General features: G+C 39.7%; 1 protein-coding gene across 1 annotated transcript in view; it reads right to left on the minus strand.

Annotated features, from left to right (window-relative positions):
* The window catches only part of PARVB (parvin beta), a 67,717-nt gene that overhangs the window by 9,034 nt on the left and 31,905 nt on the right, over positions 1 to 26,778 (minus strand). Inside the window, exons 3-10 of the mRNA XM_065673018.1 lie at positions 25,382 to 25,452; positions 15,953 to 16,055; positions 12,535 to 12,675; positions 11,557 to 11,672; positions 5,934 to 5,992; positions 4,105 to 4,124; positions 2,256 to 2,317; positions 511 to 579 (exon numbers count right to left, since the gene is read on the minus strand). Of these exons, the coding sequence (XP_065529090.1) occupies positions 511 to 579; positions 2,256 to 2,317; positions 4,105 to 4,124; positions 5,934 to 5,992; positions 11,557 to 11,672; positions 12,535 to 12,675; positions 15,953 to 16,055; positions 25,382 to 25,452 (641 nt within the window). The remainder of the gene's footprint in view (positions 1 to 510; positions 580 to 2,255; positions 2,318 to 4,104; positions 4,125 to 5,933; positions 5,993 to 11,556; positions 11,673 to 12,534; positions 12,676 to 15,952; positions 16,056 to 25,381; positions 25,453 to 26,778) is intronic.

Here is a 26,778-nt window from a genome sequence, read left to right on the forward strand (position 1 = left end):
CAAAATTGTTTCTAGTCCCACTTTAATGGGATCAAAGCTAGCCCTGATATCTCTATGATGAACTGCACAGTGCAGTCCACACTCCTCCTGAGAGCCCCAGGCAACCAGCTATTAAGAGCTTATATCAGCTCATCCTGAACCCTCACCACTAGGTAAAGACACAACCCATCATCAACTCATAACTATAGCAACTGCTTTGCAGCACTCCACTTTGATCCAAGAGATAAGCTGCCCTAAAATCCAGCCATATTCTACAGTCATTAACATAACCCTATTAAATAACCAAGAATTTCACCTTGTAATACAAATCAGTAACCACATGAAGTATGTGCAAACAAGGGGAAAGGAGGCAAGCACCAGTGAATGTCATTGCTACTTAAAAGACAGACCCTTGATCCATAAATTAATATACCCAAAGATTAACAGTTCTATAAAAAGGCTTTATGGAGAGACTGCCTATCATTGCAATTTACAGAGTTAGATTACATACAAAAGCCCAAAGTCTCCTACCTGAGTCTCTAACTCTGTTACTTCCAAATTCAGTTTATTCAAGTGTTTGTTCACAAAGGTGATCAGAGACTATAAAAGAAAACACCAGAACCAGTGATGTTAGACACAACAGTCAGTGCCTATGTGAAAGAGTTAACACAATCTTCCAAGACATTTTTTTAGCTTAATAAATATGCATGTGTGGTATTTGCTTTTGCACAAATAAGTACATAAAACTGAAAACAACCCATTCATATAGCCTTTTTTTGTTGCACCATACGCCAATAGTCACCAGATGGTGCTATTACATACAGCTTACTCGTTATTTTTCCTAGCAAATAACGCACACTTTAGTCACATGAGAAAAAGCTGTGATGACATCAGTTCTCCTATAGGTTGGTTGTGAAGATGAAGCAAGCAGTAGGTGCATTTACTTTCCAGACTAATCTCTTCAGGTTATTGGAAAAGATCCGCTGCCAGAGAGCAAGGCATCAGCAACACTAAGCTAAGTCTCCCAAGAGAAGATGCCAGGAGTACACTGCTCCGCATAGACCTCTGCTCCTGGAGTGATGTGTGCATATCAATTATCGAATTACAGTCAGAATGTAACCCAAGTCTGTAATTTCTGTTCCCACAGAAAGCAGACCTGCAAGATCCTGCAACTAAGAGCCAGATACGTGCAGATGTACTTCATGAAGCACAGCAGTCTGCCAGCCTGCTTACAACACTTCCAAAAGGGACAGAGTTGGGTGTCAAAACTTTATTGCATGTACAGAGCTAACTTCAGTTTCTATAACTCTAAAAACGTTATTCTAGAAGATGTGTCAGATTGGAAAGATAAAATCTTCTGGACACTTAAAAGCATTATTTTAAACGCTTACATCCTCTGTTTCACAGTAAAGTGAAGGGACAAATTACAAGACTTATCTTTGCATACTACTGTTCTAATAGCACAACAGCCAGGCTGGAACTAGCTGATGCAACAAAGTGGAATCTCCCCATTATGTGTTCTCTAAAATTAGCACCAGCTGGCAGAGGTCAACAGCTACTTTACCTCTCCACTCTGCCTAGCACAAAGAGCAACATCAAGAATATGTCTGAATAGGTGTGCTTTGCAATGATGGACAAGAAGTCAGAGAACCATATGAATTAGTGTTAATTCCCCCTAACCCTGGGACAAAATCACTTCTTCTGTAAAAGCTTTGCATTTATCAAACTTATTTATGAGTGAATCACATTTCAGGGTACTGTGGAAAATATCTTCCGGTTGTGGAAGACCATCTTTAGCACAAGAACGAGCTGAAACGCAAACAGCAAGTGCTTCTTGGGGAGACTGAGGCTGAAGATGCATGCAGGACCGGCTACTGTTGAGCCTGGTCACCACTGCCTGCTGCTCATTAGCGTACAGCTCAGCCCTTCCTCGCTGGAGGGCAGCACTTGGGATATAAATGTGTGTATCCAGTCAGAATGATCTGTACCACTGTGAATACTTTGCACAGTAGTCTTTTCTAACCTGCATAACTCTGATCGAATCAAGCAGCACTACTTAGAAAAGCTTTGGCCAATAAACCAGAGTAATGAGACAAGCCTGAGCGAAGCCAAGGAATCCAGGTATCAGCTGGCTTTCAAAAAGTGATCTCTGGGGAATAAACACCCTTTTCACTCTTTCAGTGTCCTCTTCTCTTTCGCAGATCTTTCTGGTTACCTTTCCAAAAGCATAAGCAGAAAAGCAGTACAGAAAATAAAAGTGGTGGGTTGTTTTTTACCTTTTTGACTACGCTGAGTTTGTCTGGTGCATGATCAAAAAGTGTGTCAAAAGCATCACGCTCTGGGTTTAAGGAGAAAAATAAATAAATCAGTACACCTCCGGCAGCCAAGTATGGAAAGCAGGTTATGTGTTCCAAGCTTAAAGGTCCTTCTCAGAAAGCCTTGTAACAAGAGACTCAAGATAAAAGTTATCACCATATATTGGTGTCTAGCCAGAGCAAACTCTCCTGGGGACTTTAGAGGTAACTGGAAATAAACATACTATTAACTGACTTCCCTTTTCTGCCATTCATAATTGGTACACAAAATAGGCAGGTGGAAGAAAAATTAAAATGAAACACAATTTTTTTACTATGTCCGAATCCTAACTTAAACAATGGAGCCACTGAAACATCACTTGGGTTTGGTGCACTACAGCTGCAGTGATAGCTATGGCTGCATTCACTACTCTGCGTCAAAATCAGATATTAATTTGGTTAATTTCAAATTACTGGTAATACCCATGACTTTAGTAAAGCTAAACACTAAACACAAGTGACATCCAATTCAGCAGTGTATGAAGAGCGGAGCTTATATAAAGATTTAAATTAAATTTGGACCCTCAAGCCTTTATATAACAGTATCTAACCCAATCTAAAATCTATTAAATCGGCTATATTAGTGCAACATTTCACATTGTGGCAGCTTTAGGCTGACTGAAATTTTTCCTTTTTTTTCCTTTTTTTCATCCAATAAAACAATAAAAACTTAGAAATAAAAAAACAAACAAACAAACCAACGAAAAACACCAAAACAAACAAAACCCTACATAAAAAATGCTGGAAAAGTGTGTGGGGTTTAAGATGTTAAAATTTTCAACATAGTTTATAACAATTTTTCCACATTTTAATTCTTTTAATTTATAGAACACATTTGGATAGTTTTCTATCGTTAAATAAACAAGCATATTTATTATCCAGATACCTTTTGTATCTGAAGATATGTTATTTAGCCCTTGTAGCCTCATGACATTACTTATTTTCTAATTACGTTATTATTTATTAATGTAGATACTCTGCAAGAGCGGAAATGGTTCACATATTATAACTGGGTAATAGTGTAACTAAGTGACTTGCTCTTCATCACACATAGTCTTTTACCGGAGTCCACATCTTTTAATGCCACTAACAAAACTAAATTAAAAAAGAGAAGTCTCTTGGCAGCAACACCAAAAAGCCCCATGGTTTTTGTTTAGAGTTGAGATCTATTGTTGGTAAGGTCTAAACTCTTAAATCTAGTGAACATGGAGGAGATATGATACTCCATGCAAAGGAATTAGAGAGGGCTGACTGGTCACTGAAAGTGGACAGATAAACAGAGCTTTCTTAGACCTTGTACCATACACCTTTGCTTCAGTAATTTTCATGTATTCACATCCCTGGCAGTGTTCAAGTCCAGGCTGGACAGAGCCCTGGGTGACATGGTTTAGAGTGAGGTGTCCCTGCCCATGGCAGGGGGCTGGAACTAGATGATCTTGAGGTCCTTTCCAACCCTAACTATTCTATGATTCTATGAAATCAACTAACAGCAGTACTAGGAAATAATTCCAAATGTAGCATTTTCTCTATCACTTACTTATGAATTAAAGCGAATCAATGAGACCAGTCTAAAGAGCACAGGTTCTATACTGGATTATCTAGTTCTACCCATTATGCTTCAGACCTGTGTGGATAATGAAACCTGTGCCCCCACAATACATTCCAGACCCATGGAATTACTCAATCCATTGTCTTGATCTGCTGATGGAAAACAGACAAGATTTCTGTGCCTGACATAAATTAAAAAAAAGTTCGGTCAACTGTTACTTACCAAATCTTCCCATCATCATCCTGCAAGTCAGAGCATTAAAAAAATATCGTGTTAGTTCATGAATATCACTTTAAAAAGACAAGATTGTGGACTTAACAGGCTTTTTCCTGCAGGATGCCGAGGGCTAACCACTCCTACCAAGTCAGGAGACTGAGCATGTCGCAGGCCAGACCCAACGTGCTGCCGGAACGTCCCCAGCAGACCACCACTGATGTCAGGGAGATACATTTGAAATTAATGGAAATGGGTAATTATGTTTTACACATAATTGTGATTTCTTCTACATAACTAGTTTTATGATGAAGAGTGAATGAACAAACGTACTTCAGTGTAGCTTCCACAAATATAGCCATCACACACTACACCACACAGCTTAGAAGGAACAATGCTATCTATCTCACTTTAATCTGTTTTCTCTGAAGAAAGAAAACATACATCACACCTGTGTATTATGTAAATAAAACGGCTACATATGAATTATATACACAGCCAATGACATCACCAGACATATCAGATGTTTATCAGCTGGGAATCAGGCCCTGATTTGCACAGAGGAATCTGAAAGTATTCAACAAATGTTGGATTCTGCTGATCCTTGCATTTTCTGTAGCTATACTTTATCTGGGTATGCAACACATTAAACAGTAAACCCCTCATATTGTGTAATATTAAATAACTTAATAAAATACATGTACAAGCACACATGCAAATCTGTAAACATCTTTCTTGCTAAAAAATGTCTAAACCCCAATCCACAGATTACATCTTACAAACCACATCTGAGGGAGAGGACAAGCTAACTACACCGTTCAAGAGCACAGGAGTAAGTGGAGGAATTTTGGCCCACAAACATGAGGCAGAGCTCTGATACTACAAAAAACACTATGAGATCTTTAATGTCCACACAGAGATGTTATGATCTCATTTCTGAGTGTTTCCATCTGAATGATCTTCCCTACTGAGTTAGGCACATGGTACTTCATTTATCTTCAAAGTCATGGAAAGCTGAGCCAACTCTACAGGGAGCCAATACACTGATAAAATGAAGGAGAGCACATGTAAGCTGCCCTCTTAGAAGAGTTGCCTTCAGGCCACGAGAAGGAAAATCTCGGCTTTTATTTGCAGCCAAAGTGCATGTCTAGCCTTCTCCTCATAAAACAAATTGTAAAAACATGAAGCAAAGTAATCTGTTTCAAAAACTGGAGAGGTAAGAGGTTTATTTATTTATTTTTGCTGATCTTTAGTTCTGAGGTACTACAGAAAACAGAGACCATCTCTCCTTACAATTTTAGCAGGGTATCACTTCAGTTTTGAGAGGTATTTCAAAGAACTGTCTTTTGTCAAACTAATTCTTCCCCAAAATACCTACATTAAGACCTTCACTTCAGAGAGGCAACTGCACTAGACAGAAATTGGTGAGGTGTCCCTGCCCATGGCAGGGGGGTTGGAACTAGATGATCTTAAGGTCCTTTCCAACCCAAATAATTCTGTAATTCTGTGATTCTGTGATTTTATAAAAGGCTACCTCCAGAAGGTGGGGAGAGGGAAAAAGGCCCACAAAGGCCACTTTTAATGAATTATTCAGTTAAAAGTTTCTGTAACAAAAGAATGACAAGAAGACACTTTTTTCTTTTTTATAGAAATAACTTGGTCTCTGGAAATATATTGCAGAGACCAAGTTATTTCTATACAGTTAAAAAAGCACCACATTAAGGAAATTTGTTAATTTAGCAAGGGCTGGGGAAGATTAAGTGCCTTTTATGTCTTCATAAATGGTCTCACATCACGCACCACAGACACACTCCAAAGCTAATGTGTTTTGTGCTTACTCTGTCGTAGTCGTCAGCTCCTCTGTAACGTGAGTGGTCTGAAGGAGACCTTCGCGTTTCTGGAAAGGAAGATGGAGTTAGAAACTGAGACGGCATTAGGAATGGAAAAGCTCATTAGGGGCTCTGCATCATTCAGAATCCCAGAGGGGAAAACTGGATAAAGCATGCTCGCTAAGTTTTGTAGAGGTAGAGGTGAAACAGCTGACATAGGAGGGCTCACACCCAGAACAGTGGCATTTATCAGGCTGACAGCCGAATGGATGTTTGGGAAATGTGTGCACATATATATTTGCAGCCAACAAACTCGCTAACAATTCTCCTCCTGAGACCAGAGTCAACATCGTGCCTGGAACACAAATTAAAGAGAGTTTGTCAGCCCTGTCTTAAATTCCCTGAGGGGATTCGTTACTGTGATGGTGTCAACTGACAGTCTGATACAATTGGCAGCCTGGCTCTCCAGAGAGGCCTGGGGCTGAAATAACACCCACAGTTGCACCCATGCCAGGGCTCTGGTGTGCTGGCAGAGCTCTTCAGGCATGAGGACAGGTCTCCTAAAGCAAGCATGTTCCTGAGGCCACCAGTCATATGCCTGTCAGGAACACATCCACTAAGAAAAGGTAGGGAGCATAACAATCCAAACTGGTGATTTCACAATGGATAGTATTTCCTTGTTACTGGGCTTTCTCTCCTTGGGATAATTTCTGCATGAATAAGGGAACTCCTAGCCAATATAAAGTTAGCATGCAGTGAGACTCAGTTTCAAAACAGCTTTATAGCAGCTTCTTCAGCTCTGTTAAGACACAGCCCCTTGAGATGTGGTCAAATGTTTCTGAGCTTCTCCACAGTTTTGGAGATGTGGCATGTGCCTCTTGGAGGATGGAACTGCTTTTACCCAAGTCAAAAACTCTCTTAACATCTCTGTGGGTCCCTTTCATACTACTACCTTCCAAAACTATGGGATACAACTTTATGCGTGAATGAAGGAATTTCTTTCCTCCCTTCTCTGCATTTAGAAAGCTGACACTAAGAGTTCATATCTCAGCAGCCATCTAGGAACCAGGTCTGTCAGAATGACTTACAGCAGGGTTAATAAAGCTGTTAGCTCAGGTAAGCAGGCAAACCACCACCCCCCTCCAGGCACAAGCTCTGTATACGTATGCCATCTCAAACATTTTCACCGGCTGAACCCCAAACAGGAGCTTACTAGGGAGAACAGCTTTGAAGAGAAACATATCCTTCCCCAGAAGCAGTCTAAGAAATAAAAATTGAAATCTAAAAACCAGTAAGAAGAACTCCTACTCTTTCACCCCCTACTCAACAAATGAAGACAGAGTTGCTTTCTCAAGCCACTTCCCAGGGAGCCTGGCTGAAAGCACTGTGGGAGCTGTTGTCTCCCATCCCTGTGCTGTTAACAGCCCTGTGCCTGAGCTGGGACTTGTGCTGGATACTGTCAGCTGGTCACGTCTTCACAGCCCCTCACTTTCCTATCATGCATACATCTCATCCTGCTCCCCTGAGGGAGCCACAGGAACAGAGCCAGAAAGTTTGGTAAGACAAGCCAGGATGACAGCATGGATGTTAAAATGAGGAAGCATCTGACAGGGCAATGTTTTCTTGCATACAAAACAACATTGTCTTTATTTCATCCCACCACATCTCTGCTTTATTAATACAGGTTTCTGGACCTTCCAGGCACCATGTACCCCAGGAGAATATGCTACAAACTGTGAACAAAAACTCAGTAAGTGGTGACTAGCGAATAATGCCTCTAAAACCCTAATAAGAAAGAGGAATGCATGCCAACAGACTTCCCAATAAGTGCAAATGGCAGCATTTCTGTGTAGCCCCATCTGAGGCAGCTGAGCTGGCTGCTCACACAGCAAGCCTTGGTCCCTTGGCCTTGCAATCCAAAAGCAAATGTCATTCTTTGATAAAACTTTGATTCCTTACACACTGCTACCAGACACATTTATGCTTCATCTTGCCTTGCCTCTGACCTTGCAGTCTGCAACTCCGACTAAAAGGGAATTACTGTAATAATGCCTCACATCTCCCAGCAGCACCAAGGTGGGACATGCTGCCATTTTAATAATGAGGGCGAGGAAAGCTACGTGCAAAAGAAAGCAATTCATGAGCCCTGTAAAAATAACCAATAGTGAGCCCTAAGCACAATTTTTACACTTACTCCTGAGAATGTTTTTGTTTTCCTGAACTAGGGTATTTGTTCACCATGCAAGCTTATGTTTCAAATATCAGGCAGTAGTAAGTTGGAAGAAAAATCTCAGGATTTTCAGTTCTCACTGGAAGCACGCACTGAAACCACAGAGTTTCTCTCCTCCCTGCCCTCGGTAAGGAGGACTGGAACAACAGGCACATGCTGAGTGACACCAGTATTAAACCACTTATCATCTTACACTCTTAACTCAGCACTTGGAGTACTATTAACAGTTTCTTAATTAGAAGATCCATCTAACCCTTGCTCTGCCAGAATACTTCATGTATAACTTGGGCATGAAGGGTTTTGTAACTCTTTTGGGTTACAAAGTTTTCTATTTCACACAAAAAACAACAAGAAAACCAATTCAGGACATGGATTTCAAAGTAACTAAGTTTCAGGAGCTCTACATTTGCAAGGGGCTACCTCATGATGTCCATTATAAAATAATGTAAACAAAACTGGGAGTTAGTCTTGCAGTTGTTCTGGGTAATACTGGCAGACAGATAGACAGGTAAATGTTCTTCCTGGCAAGGAAGATAAAGCAGAATGTCCTCTCCAAATAACTAATTTTAATTAAAATATGGCACCTTAGGAAAGTCTTGGTCTGTCAAGATGCTAAAGGAAAGGAAGAATTTAGGGGAAGGAAGAATAACCATCATTTCATGAAGATCTAGATAAATATTTTCCATGTAGCATACTGCTGTCATAATATTCAGATATATATGAATATATTAATAATTGTATTATCTGGCTTTACAGAGCAGAACACTAAGAATTAGAGAAGGAAAAGCGTACAACACTTACCCAAGCTAATAAGGTATTCTGCTTGGGCTATGGAAATGCACACAACTTGGCTAAGCAGTAACATGCTCAACCAGTATGACCCTCTTATTTTCATAGTGGAAGCACAGCCTTTCTGGGCAAGAAGCACCTTGTGAATCTGCACAGCCTGAGGACAGCTCAACAAAGTTGATAATGATAATCATAAGTGCCAAAGTCATCCATGAAAGTGAGATTTAACTAGTTTAGAAAATTTCAGTGTGGGTGTGCTTTTCACAATACTCCCACAATATCTTGCAAGGTTTTCTTGATACTTCTGCAAAGCTTACAAAGAAGTCACTTAACAAACTGTTGATTAATCCCCTTAAACACATACTGAAGCAAGAAGAGGCATTTAAACTAAAACCTCTCAGAACAGACACTTTATGTTAATTTGATGCAGTCTGACAGAACCCTAATCACTATTGTGATCTGTAATAAGAGATCATTTAACAAGGAATTGATAATAATAACAATCTTCTTAATAGCTTTCTGACTTGGATAAGGAACAATATTAACCTTATTACCATTCTTCTGTTTGTCATTAGTATAACAAAGGCTAAATAAAATCCATTTAAAGAGATCTGTTACTGAACCAGCATGTAATTTTAGACTAGGCAATGAACGCTGCACTACAAAAATTCAATTTACCAAACTATAAGGCCAGGTTATTGTTCCAGAAGAAACATGCTTCAAGTTTATACTGTGCTTGGTTTCCATTTAAATAAGCAAAGCTGAAGAGTTGTAAGCTTTTCCTAACAGTGGAATAGGGGGACTGAAACAAGCCTCCTCTTGCATGCAGCCAGCTGAGGTAGGCTCACAGCCAGCAGTTGCCAAACCATCTCCAGGACTCCAGCCTCGAGGTCCAAGAGCAAGAGCTTACAGGCCCATGAGCTTAAATTAACTCTCACTGTACCACTGCTCTGACACCTTCAGGCACTCCCTTGGAAACACAGGTGTTGCTCTTTTTCTTTCCCTAGTTTCCATCAGCTTTTACTTCATCCTGTCTTCACCTCAGCCTTGTCTAGTCCTATGATGAAGGGACTCTGGTGAACCAGATGCTCTCAGTAGGTGTTTTCTCTATATGCCTCCAACAGGAAAAGATGTTGAAACACCTTCTCCACAGCCTTCCCTTTGCTACAGAGGTTGAGGGCCATGGAGCTTCAACTAAGGACAAGGAAAGGGAAGCTCTTCCTCTTTACCTAAGGTTTTTTTCTGACTTATCAGAGGACATGTCACTACTGGGCAGAAGGAGGTTTCTAGCATCAGGGTGTCAGAGGACTGTTGACCACCTTATATTTGCATTTTCTTCCTTACTTTTCCAAGACAGTAAAAAGAAATTTAAAAATAAATTAGTTCCCTATTTACATTCATGTTACTTTATACCTAACTCGCTGTTCTTAACATGAAAGAATTACAGCAACCTGAAAACAGTTCAAAATCACCTCTTAAAGACAGTACATACATTCATTGTGAGCCAGGGACTATTCATCAATTACACATTTACATCACACTCTGTACCTCTAGAGCATTCAGGCAGGCAGCCTGGAAAACACATCCAAATGTAACGCAAATGAGGCTTGCCTAATCAACTGCTGTGCAACCACATCTGGTAAGGGAATCCACATTTGCAAATGGAGTCCAAGATCACTTCTCTTTCCTGTTCTTGAAAGGAAACCTACTGCAGCCTGACAGCTCTAACAGTAAATGGCACGTACAGAAAGCACTTCCACAGCCTGCTGCCAGCTGAGCCTGCCTTGCAACAGCAGCACTGTGAGCAACACAGCAAACAGTCATGGCATGATCAGAGTGCCAGCTGGAACAGCTCTGCCTGGTGTTTCAACAGCTGTTGAGAAGCTTCGTTCACATGCTGCAGACCATACTGCACAGGAGCTTCAGCTAGAATAAAAGGCAACATAAAAAGCAAGAGTACACATGCTCCAATAATACAGTCTTTGTAGAGCGAAACGAAATGGACAACAACAAGCAGAGAAAGAAATAACTAGAGCAATATCTAAGGCAGGAGGCAAGAACTCAGGGTGCCTTGGGTCAGATCTCTTCTCCATATCTTAGGAAAGCTAACAAAAACACAAGGGTGTGAAAGAAACGATGAAAGTCTATTAGTATGCCAAGGAAAACAACATGTCAAAGTCTGCATGGTAAATCACTGAGTTAAAACATCAGTAACAGGCTTCCCAGACTAGGGAGATTCTACATGCTGAAACTCCTTTCCATGCTGTTTGTGTTTCAATGGCTTTCAATGGTACAAAAAATGCATGGTAAAAATCATTTAATTAAGTGCCAGAAATTGCAGACACACCTCTCTTCAACAAAATCCCATCACATATTTTTAGCTTGATATTGCAGTAGCAAATGGTGGTCCCAAACATACTCAAGATATGGTGTTCTGGGGACATTTAAGCACACCAAAAATGCATTCCCAGGACTAGGACTCACTGAATAACTGAGGCAAGAATTTTCTAAATTACAAGAGGTCTGGGGAATGGATGAGAGCAGCCCAGTACTGCAAAATCAGTGAGAAATAATGATTGTTCTGATCGATTTTTCTTCTGAATTCATACTCACCCGCACAACTACCACTTGCACAGACACATGTTCAGGCAGTCGAATGGGAGCACGGAAATGCATTGCCAAAGCTACCAGAAGGTGAAGAATGGAAATCAGATTCTTGCCATGGATTGCTGCAGGGAACAAGGAAAACAAAGCAAATAAAAGAATACTGAGGCCTTATTTTAAACAGCTCTGGGAAAAAGTCAGGAAAGGCAGTGAAAAATGCCTTTGGTGAACAACATAATTTTTTTCTTTTTATCCTTCTTCCTCTTTCTCCTAAATTAACAAAGCCTACGATGTAATTTTATAGGTAGCAAAGCTTCGATTCAACCCTCCCTTTAAGTTACATGCCTAACTTAGGAGTCCAAACGCTTCAACTCCCTCTTGAGTAAATGAAGATGGGCAGACCCAACCACTTGCTTCGCATTGCACTGGAGAATACTGGAGTATACCGCTTTTAGCAGACTTTCAAAGTGTTAACACAAGCTTTCCTGGCTGTAAAAGATGAACCCCACTCACTACCTAGGTAAAGGCACTTCTCGCATTCCATTCTCACTTTTGGACTGTAACATACTTGAACAGAGGGCACTTTCTGCTTAGGCTGTCAGAAGCTGCATCCTTCAGCAGCACGCAGGATCCTTTTATTCACACTGTGGTGGCCTGAAGGATTAGACCACCCTCTAGTACTTGAATGACTAACATATTTCTCATATATGTAGGGATTCAAACTCAGGGAGCAAACAAAAAACTTTCTAATGAAAGCATATCCTTAAAGAAACAAATTACTTCCATTATAGCCACACACATTTGTCCCTAAACAAAGACCTCAGAAGAAGGTACCAGTTACAATCTATACATGGGTGTGGTAACACCCTCTATGCAAATAAACAATTTTAAATAACACACTGCATCACAGAGAATATGATTAACCTATTGATTATCATACCCTCCTTGCCTGTGAAGCTGAGACAGAAAGCATAACAGAGTCCTTACAGTCAACGTTCCACTTGATTGTCCAGCCATGGGGTCGGAGTAAATCGTGGACAGCTTCCAGGACCGTCTGTAACTTTTGTTTCTGACCAATTTCAGATTGTGTCACTTCTGCCACATTGAGTTTACGGTCAGCTAATTTTTCTGTATTCATAAAAAAGCACAACAAGAAGAACATGCAAAATCTGATTAAACAAAGGCCTGGGTGTGAATAACATGCACAGAGCACTGGGCAGAGCTGGGTTCTGCTATAAATTTTCCAAGGGAATGATTTGCCTCAGAAAGTAGAATAGCTGAAAGCAAGCCTTTCATCAAACTGTGTCAATTCCAGTAAAACCTGTGATAGAAAACTAGTAAGGTCTGGCAGAACATGCTCATCCATCAGGTGTCAAAATATATAACAACTTTCAGACAGGCACCAAGGCAGTATTTATCATACCACCCATTTTCTTTGACTGTTGAAAAGCATTTGGCACAACACAGCCTTCTCTACACAAAGAATCTGCACAAGTTTAATGGACTTTTCTAAAAAATAAAAAAAAAAATAAAAGCTGATTTAGGACAAAAAGGAGGAAATATTGTGTGAACATGTACTTCAGCCTTGTAACATTTATTTCAGGTTGGCTGAAGGTATGAATTTAAGCTAAAGCAAATTTTGCCTCCTCAAACCATCAAGAGTAATAGACTCACATGACCCACAGATTTGTACTGGCTTAGTGGAACTAACTTAAAGAAAGAAGTATGTTGGCACAATCTTGTGATGGTGTTACGACAGTGTCACATCAGGGTTGATTATTTCCAAAAATGAACTAATGCAGGAAATTCTGTAAAATGCCATTTCTAAAATCTGAATTCTGTTTCTGTAATACAATTTTTTTTGCCAAAGTCGTTCTTCTCTTCCTCTGCACTGCGGCCCTTGCCAAAGACACAAGAACTGAATTTCACCAAAAATGAACAAAAAAATAAAAAAGGAAGAAGAAAGAGAGCTGAGGTAGGTGGGGTAGAGGCCTCCAGCCACCAGAGCAATGGGAACAGCTGATCTCTTTTCTCCCTCTGCCCTGGGGAAAAAAAAAATGGCCAAACTCACTCTGTTGCTGGGAGTAGGAGGTCAGGACTGGTTGAGCTTACTCAATTATATAATACTAATCAGACTTTGGAACAAAAAAAAAAAACCCAGACTACAACAAACCTGTTTTCACAAAATGGGATGGGCATCAATTCTAAAGATTCTTCCAGAAACATTTCAGACTTGTCAAAATCCATTATTCCAATAATGGAACTATTTCTGCTCCTAAATTCAAGAATATGTTTCTTCTGGACCTTTTACCTAGCTGAAGAAGACCTATATATTCATTTTTAAAAAAATTACAAATACTAAAGTACTTTAATAATTCAAACAGAAGAGATTTGCAAGTTATCAACTCACAAATACTTCAAACATTTTGACTGTTTTTATCAATCTACAGTAGGAAATTTTTATCAGTGTCTGAATAGTATTAATGGGAAAAACTTTTATTAGCCAAGATGTCGCCAGGTCTTTCTTAAACTGACTACCAAATCATGCAACTATTATTGTAAATTATTTCAGATGTTTTAAAATAATTGTACAAGATTCATTTGCTGGTCACGTGTTATGGCTATTCTGAGCCCAGGTTAGCTGCCAGTCAGCAAGCAGAAATTTTCCTTTCACCTTACCATCATGTGTATCAAGCCACTCCAGCCTCTCTGAGTGGCAGTACTTGCACCTCAATAAAATGAACTAAACAAGAAGCTCCACCTCAATCAGTAAAACAGCCATTTCCTAATCTCTTACTCCAAACTGCTTCAAAATAATCCCACTGACAAGCTGATCAAGACAGATCTTGAAACACACAAAGAATGCTAACTACTACTTGAAGTTTAACAGCCCTACTTCATTTGCCTTTCCCGAAGGCAACAGAAGACAACAGAGGGCTGACTTAACTCTAAGGCCTCAAGCACCAGAAGCACCACCACAAGCATGAAGTGCTTTGCCTTCTCCATCAGTGAGATAGCAGAATAATGATAGATTAAGTTATGTAAGTCTTGCTGAAGAAACCAAGATGCTACTGGGGACCAACACAAGACTGTGGCCTAGTTGAGATAGTTTCAGGTCAGGGGAGAATCATTTGCCCTCCAGAGGCCCAACAGGAAGAAAATGAGGAAAAGCCATTCCAGCTGGAGTCTCAGGCTGCAAAATATTCATGCCCACCTTTCCACCTGTAAAATAGCTCAAGTCCAACTGAGCTACAGTTGTACAGAGTATGTACAACTCCTTCACAGGGAGCGTAAGAAAGCAGTGAAAGCTGTGACAAATGGCTACAGTGAAATGCACTACTGATGCTGAAACAGCAGTGTCTATGTGTTAAGAAGTACAACTGTATTCATACAAATACTGCTCAGCTAAAATTAACTCTACACCCCTGCTCCCCACCATGTCTGGAGGGTCCCAGCTGCAGTCTGACCGTAGAGTGTTAAAAGCACTCTTGTTTTATTCCTCAGGTTATTTTTGAGGAGTTTCAATTGTGCACAAAGTTAAGTGGCGTTAACAAATTTTAAAAGTTTGTGAATGTTCGCCAAAACACTGCAAACCTTTTTTTAAGGTGCATATGCAGAAAATTCAGTAAGCAGCATCTGTTAGCACCAGTGGCTAATTAGCACCACTAGGTCCTCCTGCCCCACTCTGACACAAACATCCCACATTCCAGCCCACTCTTGAAATCATGTCATAAGTAAACTGAGAGCAGTCTGACTGTCTCCAAGAAACTGTGGAATTACAATGGCACTTGAAGCTTCAAGTCTCTCTGTTCACTAAAAGCACCCCCATAAATCACTGCATCATCATAAGGTTTTCTCTATTGTGCTTCTTGCATGAACACACACATTGCAAAGATGTAAGGGGGTTACAAAATCACAACTGCTTAACTGAGTATATCCTTTCATGACTCATTTGTACATAAGTGCCTACTGCCATGCATTTTCTTTTTCGCATTTTTTCCCTAAAAAGTAATTCTCTCAGGACCTCAAAAAAGCTCTCAGCCCAAGAGCTTTCAGAAGCAAATTATGTAGACAAAATTTTGGACCACACGGCTTCTTCTTGGTTCCCCACTGTAAACACAAATCTCCTCACCTTTGTTCTGCCATCTCTTCATCTTTTTTCAGCTGTCTGGACCATACTCAGTCCATGAAAAAAAATACCTAGGAATCATCTGGATTTCCCTCCCTTTCAGCAGACAGCCTGAGAAGAACAGATGGAGAAGCTGATGCTGTAGCTATCAGTGAAACAAACTATACTTGGTAAGACAGCGAGTTACTGCACAGACCTGCTGCTGTCTTCAGCTTTGAAAGAGATACTTTGGGCCCCTTCCAGTCTTTGAGGACGCCTTCTCTTGTGTGAACTCACCTAGCAGCTTTTGCAGCACCTGTCCATCATAAAGGTCCTCTTCGAGCTGTTTGACAATGATTCTCTCCTCCACCAGCACATCATTAATCCAGTCAATTAGAACCTGAAAATACAGAAAGAGGAGGCAAATGTCTAAAAGTCATTGAAATGTGTTCCTTCCATTCAAAGCAGTAATCAGGAATATAAAACAGAGCCAGACTAACCATATTATTGTATTTCCAAGCTACAGAGAAATAACACAAAGAGATGCTTTTGCTCTATTGTTTATAATTTGGGTCTTGAGGCACTGCAATTTTAATGCCCTCTATGTTTCCTCATTAAAATGTCTCCAGACTGCACCAATCCTAAAGCAAGTAGCAACTAGCAGCTCTACAATAATAATATTTGCTAGTATCTATGTTCTCTAGGTCTTACCTCTTTTACATGAGCAGCAGACCTGCCAATAGATGACAATAGTCCCATGCCCCCACCATGACCTCTAGCCTGAATGGACATGAGTGGGGTCCCAGAAAGAAGAGCTTCAAAAGGATAAAGAGTGAATGCTCCTACTAACAGGAGTTAAACAGACCCACTAGCTAGATCCCTGCCATTAGCAATAAGATAAGGCATTTTATCTTAAACTACTGCAAAATATGTAAGTCTGGAATTAAAATTTTGGTCAAGTGGGCCTGATAACCATTCAACAACACATATATTAGTCCCCATATGCTGACTACTGTAGCTATAAAAATCAATCACCTGCAAAATAGGAATGAACATAAAGAACCTTTAGAAAGAAAAGGAACTGAGTTAAGTTTTCCAGGTGCCAAAGATAACAATTTCCAAACAGTTACAGGAAAAACAGCCTTGACTGTTTGAAGTTGGCAGTAATGCTTTCCTCCAATTTATTATTTGAAAAAATTAAATTACTTTCGCAAAAATCCTATGGTTTTGTGTTAAATCCTACTAAATCCTTGCTTCTGTAAGAGTAATGCAATCACAGACATGCAAAATCCATACACTAGAGCTACCTAAAGCAATAAGCCTAGTTTAAAAATTCTACATTTTTAATTTCATATAAGTTTGTAGATTCTTTAAATTCACTTTCTGATTAGATCCCACACTTCTGCCTCTTACCAGCAGTCATGATGACTAAGAAAGTTTGGGGGGTTTAATATACAAGAGATTGTGAAACAAAAGCAAATAAAGAAAATAGAAGTGGGCTAGCATACCCACCTTGGCAATCCTGGGAAACACAAGCATCTGAATATGTTGGTCACAAGGATATTTAGGTAATTCAGTCTGGCTACTGAGGTTCATTAAATATTGAGACAAGGGGAACAGTAAATCACAAAATGGAATATATAAACCTTTAGAATCAGTTTTAAGTAATGTTAAGTAATGGCTTTGTAACAGTAGCAATGGAAAATTACTAAAGTGCACGATACATAGAAAAAAAATAATGTGCAGCTAGAGAACACACTGAGCATTCTTCTACAAGATAAATCGTTATAGTTGACAGAGTTTTAAGAAAAACAGTCTAGAGGAACAGGACACAGGGATAAGGAGTATCTGGGAATGGCAGGTGTCCAGGATGGGCTACAGTTAAACTAACTGATAAGTAGGAGGATAGGAGGATTATTATGTCTCTGGTGCTAACGAAACAATTAAACTGGTATGAGCATCTAATGCGCGTGCTCCAAAGGCTGCCAGATGTGATGAAGATTGTTGGAAGAAGTAAACGACCCTCAGAGACCACCACCACAATTCTGTACGCATGCAGGGAACTTTCTGGAAAATGACGTAATGTATGTATGCCCAGGGACTATATAAGGACGGCTTGTGGAGCAACAGAGTGAGACACATGTTAGGAGGAGCTATCCCCCGTGTCTCCCGGCGCCGCACTAAAGAATACCTGCTTGTCAGCTTGAAAACTTTGTTGGCAAGTTTGTTCCTGGAGTTTTCTCTGAATCAATCTACAAACCTCGAGTAAGTTTTGCTAGGCTTAGTGTCCACAAAGAAGTTTACAATCAAAACATTAAATAATACTGCCTCATGTACCTCTAATCTGTATCTTCAGTACTTCCATAAGTATGCTGAAAATGTGCAGGGCTGATACCCGGCACCAAAAATAGTTCAAGTAAGTGGCAAATTTTAGCTGGGAAATATGGCAAGTCATGGAAAGTAAGGATCAGTACCAATACTCATGTACTCATGGAAAGTAAGGATCAGTACCAATACTCATGTATGTAAATCACTTTCGCCCTATACACTGCTGAGAAGAATTAAAAATCACAGTAATAATAATTACTCCTCTAAAGAGCTTTCTTCCAAAATAAAGCTTTTATGGTAAGTTATTCACCAGTCAATACCAGCTGCTTGTATCAAAATTCGTCTTCCCTAGAGCAGGCAAAGGCACAGTGGAGAAGCTATTTGAAAACAGATGTGGATATACAAGGATGTGCTCAATGTTATTGCCCCTGGAAACCATCTTGCTTCTATGTCACACGCTGATGGATGGATAGATAGATAGATAGATAGATAGACAGATACACAGACAGACACATATATCACATGGGCAGAGAAAAATGTCAAGACAATTGCTCTTCCTGCATTTCATCCTCTAGCAGCTCTCAGCATGCCTCTTCAGAAGCCTCTGGACCACATAAACTCTCCCTGCCCAGTCATTCTCCTCTAGGTTTAAAGCTAGGGTTTTCAAAAAATTGTAACATATTGGCTATCATCTGACACAGGGCATCAAACCTTTGAGTTTCCTTTGAAAACCCCAACCAAAATTAGCTCATCAGAGGTTATAGCCAGCAGAAGTTAAATGCAAGAAGATGCAGCCTAAATAAAAGGTGCGAACCATGAGCACACTTGGAGAGAAAACTCCAATCAGCTATTCTTGTCTCTTTCAAACCTTTTCACGGGATAGAAGAACGTTTATGGTGAAAGGCTAGAGCGAGACATTAGACAAGTTAGTGAAGGATTACCACAGCTGGAAGACAATGAGAAAAAGGATATCATCTTTCACCTTGAAAACTGTTCACCAGTGATACAGAAAAGTGAGTCTCCAAGGTGACTGCCCAATTCCAAAATTATACAAATCTGGCACACACAGACACCAACGGAAAAACAACTGAAGAAATCAAAGTCATAGAAGACTTAGGTCTTCCATGAGAATTACAGAGTAGACTTCAAAAAATTATCTGAAGTTCAGCTGAAATTATAATTTTATAATCAGATTCCACTATAGTCCCTCTAGGAAGAGGCCTGATTTCCAGAAGTCCTCAGAAACTTTGTTAAAGGAAGACTCAGATTGCTAAACTGTATCTAAAAACAAAATACGTTTGAAACCATTAATAAACGTTTTATTTTGTCTGGCCTGTGCTGTATGGTATTGAAGTCAGAATTCTAGAAAATGCCAAGGAATTAAAAAGAAAAATCTGGAAGCATCTCCTAATGTAGGGGCCAACATCCCATTTCCAAGAGTGTAGACGTACAGGAATCACAAAGAGGCTTTGGGCACAGGGTATTAAAAAAGGAAATACTTACACTATGTGTTACTTAAATGTTTCAGGGAAATTTAGCACTGGAAAACTTTGGGGAAAAAAAAAAGACAAAACATAAAAGAGATACAAATCAAACAAGGTCTAGCCACAGTTATTTTATTATTTTAAAAGTTCAGCACCCACGTGAGAGAAAAATATCCCAAAGAACATTCTAGCTTTTTAGTACTCAGACTACAACTCTAGCTCTGATAGAAAAGACTAATTTGAGATTTATATTTAAAAAATAAATAAAATTCAAGTGGGTTTTGTTTTGTAGGGTTTTTTCTTTACAGTCCCTGAACAAGCCCCTGAAGACTGACAACTGCTGTAATTAAAATACAACCCGCCAAACCTCCAAAATCTGCTGTCTCACCTCTTGGCTTCCTGGTTATGTCTTAATTAGAAACCTGGAAAAAAAACTTTCTGCACAGGATTTTTATCTCTCTTTTTTTTTTTTTTTTTTTAATTTTACAAGTGAACTAAAGAACTGTAATGGTTATTGAACTGACAAACATGCAGAAATATGCTCTCTCTACTCACAGAAAGTCAGGTCTCCAATTCTTTGTAGTTGCTCCTTCGTGCAAAGACTGAAGCAGAAAATATTCAATTACCTGAATGGCTAAAAAATTCAACAGCTTGATACAGGCACGGAGTACCTGGGGGAAGCAGACAAGTTGCAGAGAGCTCTTCCTGTGCATGAAAATATACTTCACTTCAACCTGCCTGGTCTCATACTCCTGTCCTCATTCCTTTAGTTCTGTGCCTGTGCTTCACACATCTCCAGTTCAATACCACCTTTTACGCTTGGGATACATTTGCTGCACTAAGTAACAGGTGTGAAAAACGATGGAGGACTGAGGAAGTGCTCTATTGCAATGCCTGTTCTCCCAGTGTCAGCCCTAATACCATGCCTCTCCTTACAATGGCTGGTGAAGCTACCACAAGTGATCACATGTAGCTAACAATCTTCAATGTACCTGAGACTCATTTTCTTGTTCAGTGCTTGAGACTACAAAGCAGCATGCAGGTACATGGAAATGTTTGTTACATCACTTAATTTGTCATATGTTTCATAAAAAAGCTGCTTTTCTTAGTATTTTCTTTACTTTTCTATAGTATAGGGGATGAGCAGCATCATTTTAAAACTTTGACGCAATATCCCCATGTCCTCAAAACCATGCCTGTCCTTTCAAGCATATCCATCCATACTCATATAAAACATCTCTGAACTGCGCCAAATGTTCAGACACATGCATTTGTAGTTGTAAAATTTCCAGTGGTGCTTTAAATTCTGACACATTGATTTATCATATCACTTCTAGGGCAAATGTATATGTCCACTTAAATGAGCCATGTTGCATTATTAAACACTGAGCTGAAAACTGAAATTCACCATGAGGCAGACAGCTGAAACAAGAGTGCTAGTAATCTTGAAGGAAAAATGAGTCTGCCTGTCCAGCTTAGGGGTTATTTTTTTAGTTCATGCAACATCAAACTTCCCCAGCTCAGTGAAGGGATTTTGTTCTGCTTCCATGTTAGTGAGGCACATTCAAAGTTAACCTGCAGAGTTCAAAGGTGTAATGACCCCAGAGTCACCACTATACTAATGAACAAAATGAAAAACAAAATACATGAACACATCTGGCCCAATGGGAAAACAGGAAGCCCAGTCAGCAAAAGCTGCAAAGAAAGAAAACCCTGATTTCCGTGACTTTTTTACCCCTGACTTCTGGGAAAATTAGGAAGGAAAGATCAAAGGTATGAAAGCTTAACTGGCTTCAGGGTTGAGCATGGAAATGAATATTGAAGATTCATAATTCAGCCTAGAATCTATTGACCAAGCACAAAGCACTGGCAGCCTGTAAACAAAGAGAAGGCTTCTTGTTTTCAAAAGCAGACCACGGAGCATTTAGGAAGCACACTTTCACACTGAAACCTTACCAAAAGGACAGTGGCTTTATTTTGGTTTCCTCTTTACCACAGTGAATTTAAAAAAGCCGTAAAGTTAAACATGGAAAAAGGTAATAATTTCTATGACAGTGAATGACTTTACTACAAAATGAGAATGTTTATGCATTTCAGACAGTATCTAGACCAATAGTGTTTGGATCTGCATTAAGTTTAGATGAGGCTTTAAAAGCCAAAAGTTGTTGCAGTGTCACCTGATCTTACGGAAGTCCCTGCAGGGAGGGAAAGCATCTTGCAACTATGACTTGCTCCCTTTTGTCAGGCAAGGTGCCTTCAGATGGGACCCAATTCCTGCAAGCTGCTGTTCTAAAATTTTTGATTCAATTAGTAAAAGCTCTTCTTCAGACTTTTCCTACCAAAATACACTAGAAAACCCTAGGAAATCTGCCACTTTTGTGAAATGTTAAAATATATTTTCAAAGTCTCCAGCTAAATTCCTACAGCCTATTAACCCTAATTATGTTTAGGATGACAATCAGCAATGAAGCCTTTGAAACTTTTACCTGTCAGCCGTATCTGAACCATAAAGTGGGGGAAAAGATTCCTTCCACCTTTACACCCAATACACAAAGAAACATCCATGAACAATGAGGAAAGGACACACAGATCAGCCTCTTTATCGTTAAGTATTCAAAACAGAGCTAGAAGGAAGCCCAAACACTTTCTAAAATTACTGACATGAATCAACCAAGGTAACTGTATATATTACTAGAAACTGAATTTTAAACAGATTCACACTAACATATAGACTGGAAACCTGACTCAGAAGTATACAAGAAAAAGCAATAAATCACAAGACACTTCTATATCCAGTCACAAAAGAGCCCAAATAATTCAGATGCCTACTTTAAGTAAGTTGTCCACTTGTCACTTAGCAAATATTGGTCAATGAGTGAAAGAAGCTCACACATTTCAGACATCAGAATTAGAGATTTTATGGGTAAATTATTTTTTATCTATAGAGAGAGAGATAGATAGATAGATAGATAGATAGATAGATAGATAGATAGATAGACAGATAGATAGATAAAGTGATAACTCATCTCTTTTTCCCTGATCTGAACTTTCACTTTAGGTCTGTTTGGCCATGTACCAAACTGTGTTTGCTTACACACAGAGCAGGAGAAGTAAGGAAAAAAAGGCTTCTATCCACAGAGGGAACCTAGTTAAACACTTCATATTGACAAATTGTGATCAACTATTTTTAGAATACCATCAGTGATGATAAAAAACAACACTCTGAGGCATAATTCTAGTTCCTAATAATGTTCATATGTGTAAGAGGACTTAAAGCACATATTTTAGCATCCCAAACTAAGCAGCCTTCAAGAAAGGAATTCACCATATATTTGCTTTCATAAGAGTGAGAACTGAGGCTTTTTATTGTTTGGGGTTTTTTTTCCTGTTGGTCCCTCCACGTTACCACAATGCTACACAATCTGTCACTCCAGAGTTACAACAGCTCTTTCAAAATCACTCCGGAACACTCACATAAGCTTGCAATGATCAATCACTATGCATAGAATTCCTATGGCATGAGGCTAACAGAAATTAAAACAATATTTTGTGGAGACAAAGAGATATTCAAGCAGTGTCAGCAACACATATCTCTGCTGCTGCTTTGCACTGGGATCCATTTACCCAACTACATATGACTGACAGAACAGAAACACTCAAAATCAATGATGGCAAACCACTGGCACATCTAACTCTGGTGCTGAAAGAGTTTTGGGCTGGCACCAATGAAACTAGTCATACTGCCAAATTTCAAAAGCATGAGGCTCTGCTGTTGCTATTGACACATTCCTCTCTGAGGGAAAAGAGAGAACCAGTTTGAACTATAAAAACCTCCATCTATTCAGCTCCTCACTCCTTCCTAGTCCATGGAGATCTTTCATTTCAAGCTCTGTGGGGCAGACAGTCTTTTCTGCAGGCCACTGCATAGTACTTAGCACACCTAATTCACATCCAGCACTGGGGCTCATAGAAAATGTCATTAACCACTGAACAACAGAAAAGAAGGAATAAATTGCTCAATTTTTGCATTATCCAAACTCTGTGGCATAAAATAGGTTTTGCCAACATAATTCAAACCTCTCCCTGCCTTACAGATTCACACCAACATAGTGTTAAATATTTCTCTAGCTGAATCTCTGTAAAAACTCTCAGCTGCTGAGAGGTATACATATGATTAGCAATTACCTGAATTACATAATTTCCAAGTAGGAACCCTGCAGAACATGTCTCTTTTTTGAGGATGATCCCAAGGATCCAGTTACATGCTGCTCCCTACCCCATCTGCTCCAGTTCAATTGACGACACTGTTCTCTTTACACAATTGCAAACTGGTGTAGCAAACCAGTGCCTGATTCTGCACTGTAAGCACTTGGACGCATTCTCAAGCGCTGCTCTTGCCCCAATTTTCCTTCTTCCTGAAGTTTTTCAGGTTTTTAAACTGGAAATTATAACCTTGCTAGACTATGACACTGAAGGAAGACCCACTAACTCACATTCATTCAAATTCAATTGCAAAATTCCCAATTTAAACACAGTTCTAGGACCAGTATCAAGCCCAGATATATCTAGAGTGCACCTGGTTCCTTCACTGCGATAACCCTAGTTCAGCTGAATTATTTATGATAATATCGCTGTTCCACTAGCAAAGAAACCACAATACATTTTCAAAGAGTAGTGAAAGACTGTTATACCTTCTGAGAGAATTAATGGATTTAGGTGCTAACAAAGAAATAACATGCAAATTCACTTAATTTAAAACCACAATGTATTCCAGGTAAATTAGAATAACAAATATGAGCACAGCTCCTTGATGAAGTTAGTTTGATGTGGTTTTGTAATCCTAAACATGTTATTACAGTGTTGATAACAGATCAAAGGGCTTGTTTTAAAGATGCACCAGGTGAACAGTATGCTGAGGTGTTGTGTGAATCACAGACGTGTGCAGCCAGGGTGCAAGGTTTCTTGAAAGGTTTCTTGAAAGCAATGTGCCACAGCCCAACCCCTATCTGGAGACAGTATACACTTACCCAAAGTTTTCAGGCCCATCCAGCTGCACTGTTGTTTCTAACAAAAATACGTTTTTAAAATAATTTAAAAACAATAAAGAGGAAGTGTAGAGAGAAGTATAACACAAGCACAAACGCTTCTTGGAAAGGGATCACATTTGTTCAGAATTGCCATCCCTTTTCTTCCTGCTCAAGTTTCAACTATGTTAACCTCGAAAACATACTGCATAGAAAAGGTTCTCCTAAACACTAGCCCCTCAAGATCAAATTCTCCATTATACCTGGCAGAAACTATGAGGACTGCTGAGGCAGGAAGCCACACTTCACATCAGCACAGCTGGAACACCATTATCAACACCTTGGACACGTGTCTCCAGTGGCAATACAGATCCAGGATAATCTGCACACAGGCAAACCAAGGACTTTTCTTTACAAAAAGCCCACAACAGAATACAGGGCGAAAAGAATCTCAGTGCCAACTTTCCTGTAACACCAGAAGTCTCTTCATTGCCCCCTACCATGCCCTTGCTCATTTCAGTCTCATTCCTTCTTCTCCTGAAATCTACCAATACTTTCCAAAGCTCCTTCCCTGTTTTCATCAACAGAAGAAACCTAAGTTTATGTGCAGTGACTGCAGGTAGATTCAAGCTAAGCACTGATCCTCACTGCGATAATCACAAGGACATAAAGGGACAATGGAGCTTTACTCTGTAACTACCATGAGCACTCTGATATTCTGCCTTTTCTTGTTACACTCGTTACTTTTAGCCTTATCTTGTTGATGACCTCAGTTTTCATAGATATACTTCAGTAGCAAGTTGTAATTCCTCAACTGCAGTCTTGGTAACGAGCTTCTAAACGACTCTGGCTCGCCAGTTTTGAAGAAGGATAAAACAGTGATTTCTTACCTTGATCAGCTCTCTGAACTTGGGGTCTTCTTTTGAGTTAGGATCAATCATAGTGCGTTCCTCATTCTCCTCTGTCCAAGTAAAATGGGAAACTTTAGTGAGACCCACTTCAAATGTACACTGCTGAAATACTGCAACAATTGCTAACAAAGTAGCCTGTCAGCTGACCAAAAGATTGCAGTGCCTAGTCATCATCTTACCAAGGGATGTTCAAAGTGTTAGAGGTTTTTAAAGTTACATAGAAAGATAACTTCCCTAAAATAAGACTGTTCCCACTGAACTTCCCCACCTCAGACCCTACTGAATGCAGAATACTTCAGGAAAATTATTGTCCTCTATACCCTGTGGGGCATGTTCATATTAACACGCCAAAAAGTGCAGTCAACTGCTTTTCTCCTTCTCCTCGATTTGTATCTAATTTCTATTTGAAAATACGTGTCCCAAATGACACCATCATGAATCTTATGGCACTACACTCAGTGCAACCGGTAAGACTTTGGCAGACAGTCTGTGCCTCTGCCCTCTGCTTTCCCTGAAACTTCCACATGCAACCCTGAGTGCACGAATACTTTAGCCACTGGTTAAGTTGTAGAATTAGAATTACCCCGGTTTATATCAGCTGTACTTGTGCATGGGGGATGAACATAAAATAAATCTCAGGTGTAAAGTCTTCTATTTCTTCTGCTGCTGGGAGATGAAGAGATGTGAGAAATGTGCTCCAATGGCCAACAGAACAACCGTAAGAGGCATGAATATAAAGATTAATTTTTAGAAGTTATGATTTGATACAGAATTGTTGATAGCAAAATCAACTTGAGCTAAGCCTAACATTCAAACAGCCTTCGGCACAACTACCTTCACAACAGCACATACAGACATGCATTATGTACGTGCTTATATGCTACCATAGATACGGATATCAGAAGTACATGGAGCAAGTCTCATATTTCAAGTTCTGGTGCTTGCTTTCAAGTAGCAGACCTCTGCCTACACCCTTCTTTTCAGTTCCTTTAGTAGCCAAGTGGTAGGGGTGATCTAGGTTAGATCTGTTCCTTTCAGTGTAAAGCAAACCCTAGCTATTACACTACAGGAACATACAGATGTGTGACAGTGCCACAGCTATACGAGGAGATTCACATCTCTTGAGCTAAAATAGTTATACATAAATCTTATGGATTTGATAGGAATCCTGTTTTCCTATTGGTTTCTCAATTTCTTCCAGCATGACAGCAAAGGCGGGGTTTCAGTATGACCATTTGTCAGGCCATTGCCACACTGCAGAGAGGAACCCTTTAAAAACCTGACAATGATCAAACTACAGTGACTTCCTATTGCAGTGCTAGACTTCACTGCTGTCAGATGGGAAACATGACACTTGCACATCCTAGACACAAGAC

Source organism: Lathamus discolor, chromosome 1 (assembly GCF_037157495.1).
Source record: "Lathamus discolor isolate bLatDis1 chromosome 1, bLatDis1.hap1, whole genome shotgun sequence".
Classification (NCBI taxonomy): Eukaryota; Metazoa; Chordata; class Aves; order Psittaciformes; family Psittacidae; genus Lathamus; species Lathamus discolor.